The 13,660-nt window shown below is 47.6% G+C and overlaps 1 protein-coding gene across 1 annotated transcript in view; it reads right to left on the bottom strand.

Annotated features, from left to right (window-relative positions):
- PLPP3 (phospholipid phosphatase 3) overlaps window positions 1-12,314 on the bottom strand; it is an 84,914-nt gene extending 72,600 nt beyond the window's left edge. Inside the window, exon 1 of the mRNA XM_056122298.1 lies at window positions 11,660-12,314. Within this exon, the coding sequence (XP_055978273.1) occupies window positions 11,660-11,798 (139 nt within the window). The 5' untranslated portion in view covers window positions 11,799-12,314. The remainder of the gene's footprint in view (window positions 1-11,659) is intronic.
- Between the last annotated feature and the right edge of the window lie 1,346 nt (window positions 12,315-13,660).

Genomic DNA, 13,660 nt, shown 5'->3' with positions numbered 1-13,660 from the left:
TGTGTAATATGCTTTAGTAATTCCTAGCTCCCAGTCTGGGAGTCCAAGAGCTGCATGGTAATTTTAATTTTCTGAGATGAAAACCATTTACATAATTGTGATCCACCCAGGAGAGAAGTCAACATTAGCACAATTATATCTCAAGGTTTTAAATATATTACAGAGCAAATCCCAGGAATCTAGCACTCTTAGGACTGATATTTGCATTCCAATTATTTCAAAGAACTCTGAAGATCTCAGGTGGTTTTGCTGAGGCCAGAATGTGCTTGTGACATCCTGGTTTGGGGAAGTGTATTGCTCAGCCAGGATCTAGCAGCCCACCAAGCATTAAGTCACCTCTATTGTTCTTCCCTCCAATGTCTTAAACTCAGTGACACTAACCTGATTCAAAACATTTCTTTGTGGAACACCCCACCACCACCACACCCTAAGAACAAAAAACACAATACTGATTTCATGAATATGCTAATTCCAAAGAGCTTCAGTCAAAACTTTTTATTATGTCCCCATACACAGCTACCCTGAAGGTATTTCTAAAATGTTGCAACCACAATGGAGAACAGCTGGGCAGTTTCTGGAAAAGTTAAACACAGAGGGACCATCTGACCTAGAAACCCCCACTTCTAGGTATCCATCTCTCAGGGATTCAAAACGAATATCCCCGCAAATATCTGGATGTGAATGTTCTATAGTCAAGCTATTCAAAATAGCCCCAAAGTGGAAATAACCCAAATGGCCATCAACTGATGAACATGTGAACCGAATGGCATGTCTGTAACAAGAGAATATTACTTGGCAATGAAAGAAATTAGTGATAAACTACAACATGGAGAAATCTTACCATGTTCAGGTAAAGAAGCCACACGCCTGTTATTTGATATAACTTACATGAAATGTCCAGAATAGGCAAATTTCTAGAGAGAGAAATTGACTAATTGTCATGGCTGAGGAAGAAGAGGGTAACTGGGCAATGGCTGCTCCTGGACCTATTTCCACAATGATGAACACATTCTAAAACTGACTGTAGTGATGGTGGGCTGGAGCGATAGCACAGCGGTAGGGCGTTCGCCTTACAAGCGGCCAACATGGCCGACCCGAGTTCGATTCCTCCGCCCCTCTTGGAGAGCCCGGCAAGCTACCGAGAGTATCTCGCCCGCACGGCAGGGCCTGGCAAGCTACCCGTGACGTATTCGATATGCCAAACACAGTAACAACAAGTGTCACAATGGAGACGTTACTGTGACTGTACTAATGGTGCTTCAACATTTTCCTATGTTTGAGAATACACTAAAGTCAATGTTCACTCCTGGATTAATCATACGGCAGGTACATTCTATCACAACAAAACTACTTAAAATGCCACGACATTCCAAGAAAAAGCAGCTCTCGAATCCAAAAGGATTTCTCATTTCCAGTTATTTTATAGGGCATTTGGGGAGTAGAAAGTCTAGTGTGCTCCCCCCCCACACACACAAAAAAAAAAATCTGAAGAGTAATTTATAATCTTTTCTTTCTACGAAGGTTCTGAACATAAAGGAGCATTTACTAATCCTGTAATGCGGAGATTTCATAAGCCATCTACAAACACTGTATTTAAAGTGTTTGTGGAGGGAGTGGCACCTCCTGGTTCACAGGTTCCCAAGCAGGAGATCAAGAAGGACCTGTAGTGTCCTCCATGATCATGTCCTTCATCCTTCTCTTCAGACCTATTGCCCGGGAGCTGCCTGCATCTTCCTCCAAGCCAGCTTCAGCATCAGTCTTCTGTTTTTCTGCCCTCAAACTCACAAGTCAAATACAAATCTCATCCATCCCCTCTTCAAAAGGATTTCCAGGGGCGCCAGGGAGAGAGTTTGAGTGGTAGAGGACACACACACCTGGCATGTGAGACCTTAAGTTTGACTCCCTGCCCTGCATGTCTGCCCCATCCTTCAACACTATCTGGTGTGGTGTGCCCCATACTTTAAAAAAAAAAATACCTTTTGAAACTATGTTCATTTGCCAAACTTGTATCCCAGACCTGCCCTCCCTGCCCCCATTCTAATCTTTAAACAAACCTACAACACTTCTACAGTTGGCAATTTCTCAAAAACTTCAACATAGAATTATCATATGAACCTGCAATTCACCTCTACATAACACTCCGGTGGTTGGTTTTCTCTGAGTTTTTCCGTAGTTCAAAAAGAAAAACAAAAATAAAAGTGCAGCTTTATCAGCTCAGTCCACGTTTTTAGCTGCTGGACTATATCCAGTCCCCCTTCTAATGGGCTCTGACCTCGCTTTCTCTTGAGCTTCAGATTCATCATCTGGCCCCCACATAATGGAAACATACAATACCTCCACTCGAGTTTCTATTTGCTCTTCCCAAATATGGTCCTGTTTCCATCTCCCAGTTCTTCTGTGAGGATCAGCTCCCCTGCTTCCCTTCCTGGCTGATGAACTATTAATTCTCTTATAAGACCCAACTCTCTGCCCTCAAGCTAATGTCATCACTCCTAGCAACTCTGAGCATCTCTGGATCCTCTCTTACTTCTCGGAAGAACTTTTCATTCACTGTGTGATAAGAATGCAAAAGTCTGTTTCCCATTTTGCCACCCTGGTAATTCTTACAAGGCAAGGAACCCCAAGGGTCAAGCATCTAGCAGGTGTTCCAGAAACGTCCACAGAAGAAAAAAGCCTTTGCTCGAAAGACAAGAACAAACAGATTTGATCAAAGAGGCTCTCTAGAAATTATGCTGAAGCTGCAAACTAATTCAGGGGTGATGGGTGGGGAGGTCATGGGGGTTGGAGGCATAAATATCCCATCAATGAGAAGGGCTTCCTGAGTGTCAATGTAATCATCTGTAGTCTATGCTTTCGGATACATAAACAGGAACCAAGGCATACCACTTATTATGACAAGGCGCTTACCCTGATTTGCATTTCTCTGCAAAACTCTCTAGGCATATAATTTTGTTAATTTGTGACAAACCTCAAAAACACACTTACCATCAATACCCTGATTGCAATGTATAGTTTAAAAGTGCACAGAAATCAACAAGTTCCTTTCCAAGGTTTCCACCTGGGCTGTATGTGTCTTGCTGGGTTAAGGGTCTGTTTTAAATGAGGGAGTTTTCATGTAGATCATAAATTATCATTTAACCCAGATTCAGGAGAAGGAGAGTTTCATACGGATGTTTGAGAACCTGGCACAGCCTTCTGAATGTTGGGGTGGCCAATTAATGCCTAAGAAGATTATTTAAATTGGGTCTCCAGTTTTCTCCTCAAAAGAATCATTTCCCCCTCAAGAGGCGGATGAAAGACATTTTTTTTAAATAAGCTTGGAAACCCTGGGTTCTTTTTCTTCTCTCTTGGGCTATATCCTTTGAAAAAGATGGCGTCTATTCCATTCAAATCAGCTGGCAGGGATCTGAGTGGTAATAAGCACTTTCTAGAACAAGTTGCCAGTTAGAAGTGATATATCACAAAACTGCCTCATCCTTCAAACTTGCCCCACATATCTGACCTTGCTCAAGGAACCTCCACTGATCTGGATTAAAAGTTAAACCTGTTTGTCTTGTTCCTCTCAATTGATATGGACAAGAGAAAGAAGTGCTTAGAACTCTCTGGAGAATTACCTCAGGAGGAATATCACATTTCAAACTGACAAGTAAAAAGGAGGAAAGAAAAATGGCAGAAAGGTCAGCGGGGTTCTAGGGACCATTCTTTCATTGGACACATACTCCTGACAAGGACACAGTGACAATAGTAATTGCCACTGAGCATCTCTGGATCTCCCTATACCAAGACTAGCTCAGAAAAACTGTCCCCGTTTCTCTTCAGGGATGGGAAATGCTGGCTTCCCTCAGTCTGCTTCTCGTTCCATCTATTTTCAACATCATTTCAGTACCTCTGTCTCCAAAATCACAAAGATTCAAAAAAACCATAAGGAGCGAGGACACCAGGAAAGAACAGAAAACATGATAACTGAGGGAGTGTCCCTGGGCTTTCGAGCTTATCATCTACTTTCAGGCTCACACACAACTTTACTGGAGCACCACCATACTGGAGTGACACCATAAATGTCACTCCATTTGTCACTTTTTCATATGAGAAAACTAAAATCTGTAATGAATTTTGCCCCAGCTATGCCTCTAGGCATTTCAAGCCCAAATCAGAGGGCTGGAGAGTTAGTATAGTGGGTAAGGCCCTTGCCTTGCATGCACCTAACCCAGGTTCAATTCCTAGCATCATGTTTGGTCTCCGAAGCACCTCCAGAACTAATTCCTGAGCACGGAGTCAAGAGTAGTAAGCAAACCCTGGGCACATCTGGGTATGGTCCAATGTCTCCCCCAAAGAACCCCAAATCAGGGTAAATAAACCCAAAGCTTGTACTGTTTCTATAATACTTTGCCACCATGCCAGACTCACTTTGTTTGATGCAGGTTGGGTAACATTCTGCCCACGGACATATAAGACATGGAAATCACAGGTTCTGGCCATGGTACCAAACAGGTCTGATGTGAATTTTTCTTGTCAGCTGCCTGCAGCCCCATCTGCCTCTATTGTAAGGCTCGGGATGACATTACAAATAACAAAATGACCCTTGGCAGGACAAAAGTTCCCCAGGCTCCTCTATACGGTCTACTGGGGAAACCTACTCTATTCCTTTCACTTATACAGAAAGAACTTCCGCCTCTCAAAAGAAAATTTCACAGGGCCAGGGCTATAGTACAGCAAGTAGAATCCTTGCCTTGCACGTGGCAAACTGGGTTCAATCCTCCTCACCACATGCTGTCCCATCCAAGACTGATTCTGGAAGAGTCAAGATAAGCCCCAGAGCACTGCTGGGGTTTACCCCCACCCCCAAAATAAAACAAAAAAGAAAAATAGAAAACTCTATATAGCGGTAACACCTTACTTATCCTAAAAGTGGTCACTTGCCTGGCAACTTCAACTACACAAAGCTTGGTTTAAGGACCTGGAAATAAGTACAAATCCTAGTCTTCCAGCAACAGGAAGTACAAGTCCCTGCACCAAAAATCATGAGAAAACTTGAGGTGAGTCCCCAGAGGGATGATTTCCTTCTGAAAGTGTTGCATGTAACAAGTTTGATTTTATTTGCTGAAAAAAATGAGAGGTGCATGGAGCTGGGGAGATGGCTCAAAGGGCCAGACCAGGCTTTTTATGTTGGGGATCCACAGTCAATCCTGCCTGGTACCACATGATTCCCCAATACCATGTGGTCCCCAGAACCCCATCACAAGTGATACCCAAGTACAGAGTCAGGATGTAGCTCTGAAACTTAGCAATAAATAATAGAAAACAATGTACAAAACAGGTTTACCAGCCACACCCAAAAGTACAAATTATAATGCCAGAGCTCTCAGCACAGGGACCAAAAGGCCCATTGAACACATCATGATTCTTAAAACAGCCAGAAAAAAAAAATTGCCTGAAACTCTTTATAAAATGCAGAATCCAGGACCCAGAGAGATAGTGCAACTGGCCGAAGCACATGCTTTGCATGCAGAGCAACTGGGTTGGAACTCAGCAACCAGTAGTGCCCCCAGTACCAACAGGAGTAATTCCCTAAAACAGAGCCCAGACCCTCTTTTTTTTTTTCTGTTTTATTTTGGGAACAGGGGTGCACACCCAGCAGTGCTCAGGGATTTCTCTGGGCAGCACTCAACCCCCCACTCCTACCTCAAGCGAAGCCAAAACCAAAATAAAATGCAGAATCCCTTGACCCAATTTCAGTCTATGGACACTCCAGCCCCCAAAAACAGCCCAAAAATCTATGTTTGACACTTTCGTGGGTTTCCCTCTTGGTAGAGTTTATGAAATATTGACATAGTGGACATCCCCAAAATAAATTATTAGTTCTCAAAGGCAGAACCAAGACGACACCCAGGGTTGGGTTCCTCCATAAATATAACAGCCCACTCAGGAAAATGCCCTTGAGGATGGTCTCATTAGCCCCATGCTGTGACCATCTGGGTGAGCCAGCTCAAACAACTGCTCAGGAAGGGGTCAAGAATCCCAAAGGGACAGGAAGTCCAAAGAGCTAAAAGTGGAAAAGGACCCCACTTGGTTTTAGCTGTCACCCACAAAGGCAGCTGTGACCCAGGGTATGGCTATTAGTTTTAAGAGCAAGGAAGGGAAGAAAGGATGAAGCATCATGAACAGAAAACAGCTTACCATTTGGGACCACGAGGAAAGAGAGTTCAAAAATAAAGTAATTCCACCAGAGCAGAATTTACTAAATTGGGATTCTCCTTTATTTCAACCCAAGCAGACTGCCTGGCGAAGCAGTTCCCCCATGTGTTACTGAAATTCTGGGTCTCTAGTCTGTGGTTCACATGGGAGCTTTAGTTCTCAAAACCAACAGTTACTAGAAACTTGGTGCATAGTGACTGAGCTACAGAAAGAAAGGACGTGTCACCTGTGTGCCTACTTACCTGTCGGCAAGTGATGACTAAAAATTTCAAGAAGCAGATGAAAGGACACATCCAGGCAAAGAAAATTCTTGCCAGTCTCTGGATTTTGGATACTCTGGAAAAACACAACGCACGCTCTTTCTCCAGTATGAAGGAATCTCAGCTAAGGTCAGCATTCTGTGGTGAATGTCACAACAATTTCATGGCTGGTGAATGGCCCAAGAGAAGCCACGACTCTTTCTGCACCCCAGACGCAATATGGCGTAAAGCTCAAATTTTCCTGAGAGATGATCTTGAAACGTCCATTTGTGCCCATGACCGAGAAACCAACCAAGGCACAGAAAAGTCCAATGAATCTTCTCAAAGTCAGCCAGGATGTGGTGACTACAAAGTCAGATGTCATACATGACAGCTGCTCAATGTGTGCATGCAGTAAGACACGGCTAACAACTACAAAGATTGCTTCTACCGCTAGAAATCAGTCACGGACTGCTGCGTCCCCGTCTCAAGGATCTCAACACATCCCTCCCAATGGAAGGCAAAAGAGAACAATCCCTTCCACCCAAGCCTCCTATTCTCTTCACTATCCTTCACATTGCCTTCCTCTCTCTCATTATTACGAGTAAATTTTTAAATAATAGCACATGACGTGTTTAGGTACCCGTCCCATCTATGTAGTCAGTTCTAGATTTTATCTCAGCTATTTAAGTGCAAATCAAGTAATGTCCAAAAACATTTTGGATGCTTCTGTCCAGGTTCTAGTCACCAAATGATAGTGCAGGGTCAGACCATGCAAATTCTCTGGTTTTACTGGTTTGATCTTCCTTCCCTTTGCCTCACGAGACTCCACCTTGCTTTACTGACTCAATTATTTCCTGGTTAGGGAATGGAGCAAGGTACCAGGCTGAGAAAGATCACAACCTGCTTCCTTTGGCCATCTCCCAACGCTTTCTCAGGCTCCAAGCATCTCCTTTCCACCGACAAATGCCAGATGAGGGGCAGTCTTTCTGAGCACCCTCTCTACTAAGGGTAGGGGCATGCTGTGGGGATTCAATATCTCAAACTCTATTGCTTTCTCATCTAGAGTTTAGATCAATAGTGCACAACCGACTTGCCTTGTGACTTCTGTGCAAATGTGAGATATTCTCCTATTTGGAGTAAAGTGTTCGGGATCCGCACAGGACACCAGCCTGAACATCATGGTCCCTACAGATCTGACTTTAAGACACAACAGATGAAGAAAATCAGTAAACCTTTATCCAAGGCTCTAGTTACAAATACTTAGCATGTGTCCAAGAGATCTCAGATAACTTTCACATCTGATATTTCTTCTCTGATCCTCCCAGCAGTGCCATGAAGTAGATATTCTCCTTACCACTAAGGACCAGGGGCTTTACCCAGAGTCCTCAGGACAAAACACCAGGCCAGTCTCTTAGGTTCCTACTCATCCAAGTGCAGGGGGCAGAAGTGGGTATGGAATAAAATACCTGGGGAGGGCAACAGCAAAGGTTGGAATGATTTTACTTCGTCTCAGCATCTGTGCTTCAACACACATAGTCTTCTCTGGAGAACCCCTATCTCTTGGGGTCAAAAGGGTCCTACAACCCCTGAGTATTATTCTGCTAAAACTAAATGCAAATGCCAAGGAACAATGAAAGTTCATCTCTGACCCAAAAAAAGAAGACCTTTATCCACCAGCTTTGGTGCAAATGGGGAACCAGAAAATGTGAAGAAGGCAGAACTGCCCGCAGAATGAGTTTCTGATGGGAATCTGAGTTTCAAGATTCTTCAGACAGGAAAGCAAGGCAGAGAGGACTCCCCTCATAATTACTGGAAACCTGTGATCAGACCAAGTAGAATTCACTGTGAATCTTGGCCCTTCCTCTCTGCCACTGGTGTTCTCCTCTGTAAAATGGAGTGATTTCACCATCAGATCACAGTCAAGAATCCATAAACTAATTTATACAAAAAAAAAAAAAAGAGGCTGACATTATACACTGGTTTCACGGGGTCCATGATTTATACAATTCCCTAAAGCAGAACAAAATGTGTTTATATAGAGAGAGTCCCTTGCCTTAGCAATTACACATGAACTATTCATCTGTAATATGAATCTTCAAAACACAAAAAAGAATAAAAAGAGAAGAGTTAGCTTGAAAGAGGCTGAAGCTCCACCCTTCTGCCTCAGGGCAGAGTCTTCGCCCCTTTCAAGGAACAGCCTATGCCAGACCCAGCAGCTAACAGGAGGACAAACATTTCTTAATTGAAACGAAAACAAAATCAATTTTAGAAAAAAAAACTGCTGTGCAAAGTTCCAAATTGTATTTATAAAAGCAATCTGTCAACAAAGATAGCTTCCCTCAGCGAGTCTGACTCCAAATTCCATGGGCCTTCCAGCCAGAGTGGACTTTTGTTTTTTCCAGTTTTTAATATTCCCCAAAGGTATGTGAAACAAGTTAAACTGCTTGCATATTTCCACTTACATAACACTTATACAGTACAGCAGCTTTTATTTTTTCCAGATACAAGGAGATAGAGCTTGGTATACTTCTAGGACAGAATAAATGCAAAAAATCCTGTCTCTTTGGGAAACACACACACACACACACACACACACACACACACACACACACTAGTACCCTGTAATCCAGACCATATGATCAATAAACTATATAAAAAAATTAAATCCAACTGACGGTCTTAGTGAAAAGCAAACCAAGTAGAAACAACTTTCAGGACTGTGGTATATAGAATATTAAAATTGGGCGTTGTGTTACTAATTTTCTTTTGGAAGCTGAATAGAGTTCTGCAGAAATTTCTCCCGTATGTACCTACCTGATGCTTTTTCCTAGTGAAAAAATAAAATGTGTTATGTATCAAATTTGTGATGCTGCAATTGAGTCTGTGCACAGGAGAGGCCCTTAGAACACTAGAAATGAACAAGTCAGCCACTTAAGGACCTGGTTTCTCTATAAGACATACTCTTCAAATGGCTAATAGTATGCCTCTTCCTATAAAATTCTGAGTATTTTTTTTCTTGAGGTCCTCAAAATCATTGGCTCAAGCCGACCAAATTTGCTTGGGGTGCAGGAAGAGCATCTGAAGATCTAAAAGGTGTAAACACACACCTCCCTACACCTTCAGTACAAAATTACAATGTTTGAATGGTTCTCTTTTGTGGGTTAAACTACAGTGGATAGGTGTATGTTTGCGCTGATTCCTCCACACTGGTCTCTCCACACTGGCCTAGGAAGCCGCTATCCCTGGGAACTGTCTTCTGGAAATCTCAGCGCAGAAGGGATGAGGAGAACAATGAAACTGTATAAAAGCTTTCCGAACCTAAGCATCTTAGTAGAAGGTAGGAGAGGGCCTCTCCCGGGCCAGCCCCACACCCAGGCAGGGGGCTGGGAAGCCCCAGGCTAGTTTACAGCAAACAGCTTCAATGAGCCAGTGTTTCCCAAACCTCTCCCCACCGCCCCCCACCCCCCCAGCAGGAGGGGTTTTTTTTTTTTACAATCGCCAGGGCTCCGGGGAGTGATTTTAAATCCTAATCTTCCTACTGTGCATGATAATAAGCCAGCGCTTGTGGAAAGTGGCCCCTAGGCCCAAATCCAACACCCAGCACCTAAGAGTAGGATTTCAGTTAAGAGGTGGTGGTGGGGGGGGGGGGTCGTCCTCCTCTGATTAAGGCTCCCCACTCCCTTGAACCCTTTGGGATAGGGAGGTCGGCGGAGGTTGGGGGAGGGGGGAAGAGAAGCGCCCGTCTGAGTTAGTTCTCGGCTCTTAGCAGCACATCACCCTCCAGACCTCGCAGAATTGACTTTGAACAAGTTAAGGCAGAGACGCAGGCACGGAAGCTTCCGGAAAGCAGGGGAGGGAGCGCCCCTGGGCCAAGACGTGTCTGGTGTGCACGGGTCTGTGTGCACAAGTCCGTTTCGGGCGGGCGGGGAGTGGGTGGGGGGGGGGGGGGCGCGCCTCCAGCCTCGGTGCAGGAGTTCTATTTTGGGGGAACTGAATCGGGAACACAGATGTTTCTTCAGTTAGCAGAGTTGGCAGCACAGCTCCTGGCCCAAATCCGAGTTGCTAATGCAGGAAGGGGCCTTGGAGTGCATCTAGTTCAGACCCGCGCAAGCAACTCGCCTCCCGGGGAAACCGAGGCCCGCGGTGGGGGGGGGGGGGGCGGGCGGAGGCGCCCCCAGCAAAGGTGACGACAGCGGGGCGGTGTGCGGGCGACAGGGCCCGCGAACCTGCCACCCCACCGCGGCTCTCCGGAAAGGATGGACCGGTTCGAGTTCGGAGCTGGGCGCTCGTGGGGGGCGCTGCGTGTCCCCGTCCCGCGCCAGTCCCCGGCCCCGCCTGCCTCCCGCACCCCTTCTTTGCCTAGCTCTGGCTCCTAGCTGGGTGGGAAAACCCAAGTTGCAACGATCGTCCCCCGGTTTCGTGTGACCCTCCCCCCCCAAAAAAAACTCATGCCCGTGGGAGGCGGGGGAGAGGGACCCTGGCAATGCCTCAGTTTCCTCATCGGTGGAAGGAGGCTCCGAGCTCCCCAGGCACCAGCGACTCAGGCAGGGCGAGGAGGAAAGTTGGAGAAAACGATCCCCCGGCGCAACGCAGGCAACCAGAAAGGGAATTGCAAAAAAAAAAAAAAGATTAAACTTTTCAAAAGTGGGGATCCCGCCTCGCGCCTCCCAGGGCGCCCATTCGCCGCCCCGGTGCGGGGAGGAGGGAACAGGGGGTGCGTGGAGGGGAGAAGCCGCTGCACAGAGCCGCTGCCCTGCACGCCTGGCGCGGCGCAGCCAGCGAGGGCGGAAGGGCTGGATGTTTACACACAGCCGAGGGGAAGGCGGCGCGGCTCCAGCTCCAGCCCGGCGCTCCGGGAGATCCATTTTCCTTGGATGCAAGCAACCAGCGCTCCGCGGGGCTCCGGGTCTGGGGTGCAACCGGGTCCCCCTTGCTCTGAAGAGCGAGCCCCCCACTCCCCGACCCGCGCGCGCGCTCCTGCCCACGAACTTCTCCCACCCGGGGCTCCCGGCGGAGTTTGCAAGAGGCAGTTTCGGAGGAGCCCGCGGGAAAGTCCTAAGCACGCCCCAGACGGCAGCAGCTCGCAGGCCGGGCCGTGGCGGGGTCCAGAACCTCCCCCTCCCCCGAAGCCGGCTGCGGGGGGACGCTAAGGTGTAGGGTGGGGGGAACGGGCTGACAGCGCCCGGGGTGGGGGGTCCAGGTCCGGGGCCGACGCTGCTCACCCATGAAGAGGCAGAAGAGGTCGAGGCCGATGAGCAGCACCCGCTTGCTGCCGCTCCTGCGCGGGTTGCTGCTGAGCGCCGGGCTGCCGCCGTTCTTGCTCTCCGGAGCGATCGCCTTGTCGTACTTGTAGTTTTGCATGGCGCTGGCTGCCTCCCGCGACAGCAAAGCCCCGTCGGTGGTGGCGCTCCCCGGGTCGCCTCCCGAGGGCCGAGGCTGCTGCTGCTGCTGCTGCTGCTGCGGCTGCGGCTGCGGCTGCTGCTGCGGCTGCGGCGCGCGCGGCTCCCCGGCTGCAGCCCGGAGCGTGCGTGCGTGCGTGTGTGTGTGTTTGTGTGTGTCGGTGTGCCTCTCAGCTCGCCGCTCTCAAGCCCAGAGCGCTCCAAATTCCCCGGCTGCGGGGTGCAGAGAGCCAAATGCCGAGCAGAAACGGGCGCAGAGCCGGGCTGGAGAGCGGCGGGGCGAGCGGGCGAGGGAGCGGGCAGCGCCGCGCTCGGGCCACCTTCCCCCTGCAGCTGGGTCCCTAATGAATGGGAGCAGCGCGGAGCTCAGCCGCTCCGGGGCGCCGGTCCTGCCGCAACTTTTCCTCCTCCTCCTCCCTTGCCCTCCTCCTCCTCCTCCTCCTCCTCCTTCTCTGCTCCTCCTGCTGCCGCGGCCGCCGCTTGTGATCGCCGAGGTTTGTTTGCTGCAATTTTGATTTCACGAGGTCCTTTAAAAAGAGAGGGAGCGGGCGAGAGAAGGGACCTCCTTACTTGGCTCAGAAGAGAGCCCGAAAGTACAGCCCCTTCCTTAAGCTGCCTAAGACGTAGGATAATTAAGGCCACATTTTCCCCCACCCCCTTCCAAAAAAAAAAAAAAAAGTTCTAAAAGGAAAAGTTACTCTCAAACCAGAGATCCCGGGAGCCCCTAGCGTTCAGAAACACCAACTTGTCACAAAACATATATAAGTCAGAAGAAACTTTCCCCCCCCCCTTTGCTGTCCTTGGGTCGGTGTAGAGTTTTTGTTTTGGCTGTGCCGCTAAAGAACCTTCTAGATGAACCTGGGGTCATCAGAGTCTTTTATTTTGATTTGAATCGGATTATCCTTGAAATGGCTCAAGAAAGGGCCTTTTTTTGTTTGTTTGTTTGTTTGTTTTTTGTTTTTGGCTTTTCCAGAAGATCTTATCGCTGCACACTCGAGCCTGGGATAGCTGAGGATTTGAACACACACACGAATAGCTCTGAGAATCCCAACCTGGAAAAGGCTGCAGGACGCTGAGCTGTACCCTTGGACGGGAAACTTGTCTGTGCCTCCGTTTCCCCTTCTGCAAACTGGAGATAACTATTTCTCCCAGATAGATTTTTGTGAAGATTTAGTTAAGTTACTAAGTGCCTTACAAAGTACCTGGTTCCCATGGAGTCCCCTGAGGAAGCTTTATTCCTGTTAGGAGGTGAAGTCTCAGTTCTGCAAAGGCCCCAGGATGAATGAGGGATTGGGGAGTCTCTTCTTTATGATGTGTTGGGGGGGGGGGCGGGGGGATTCAGTGTTTAGCTTTAGAGGCTAAGGCTAATCTCACCGTGATTCATTTTCTGTGAACCCATATTTTCTCCAAATGGAAAGGAAGCATTTCCAGGATCCCGATGACCTCTGCTAGGGTGCCCTGCAGAAAGTCATGCAAACAAAGGAAAATCATGGGACACTTCTCAAGTGCCGGGTTTTGTTTGTTTGTTTGTTTGTTTGACCTCAGAATTAGGAATGTGTTATTGCTTGTATTTAGTTTGGTTTGAGGCTCACACTCGACTAAGGAGCTAATCCCAGCCTGAGGTTAAGGAGTCTTAGGGGCCCTCCCACCTCTGCTCAGGGGATCCTGGGCTGCTGGGAATAGAACTCAGAGTATGTGCTCCAGCCCTTTGGGCTAACTCCACACAGCCGGCTGTGGCTTTTAGACACACTCTATCGATCAAATTATTATTATTTATTTTTTCTTTTTACTCTGACATGGGCTGGAGCGATAGTACAGTGGTTA

The sequence above is a fragment of the Sorex fumeus genome, unplaced genomic scaffold (genome assembly GCF_029834395.1).
Source record: "Sorex fumeus unplaced genomic scaffold, SorFum_2.1 ptg000045l, whole genome shotgun sequence".
NCBI classification, from domain to species: Eukaryota; Metazoa; Chordata; class Mammalia; order Eulipotyphla; family Soricidae; genus Sorex; species Sorex fumeus.
This window is presented reverse-complemented; position numbering and strand designations above follow the sequence as displayed.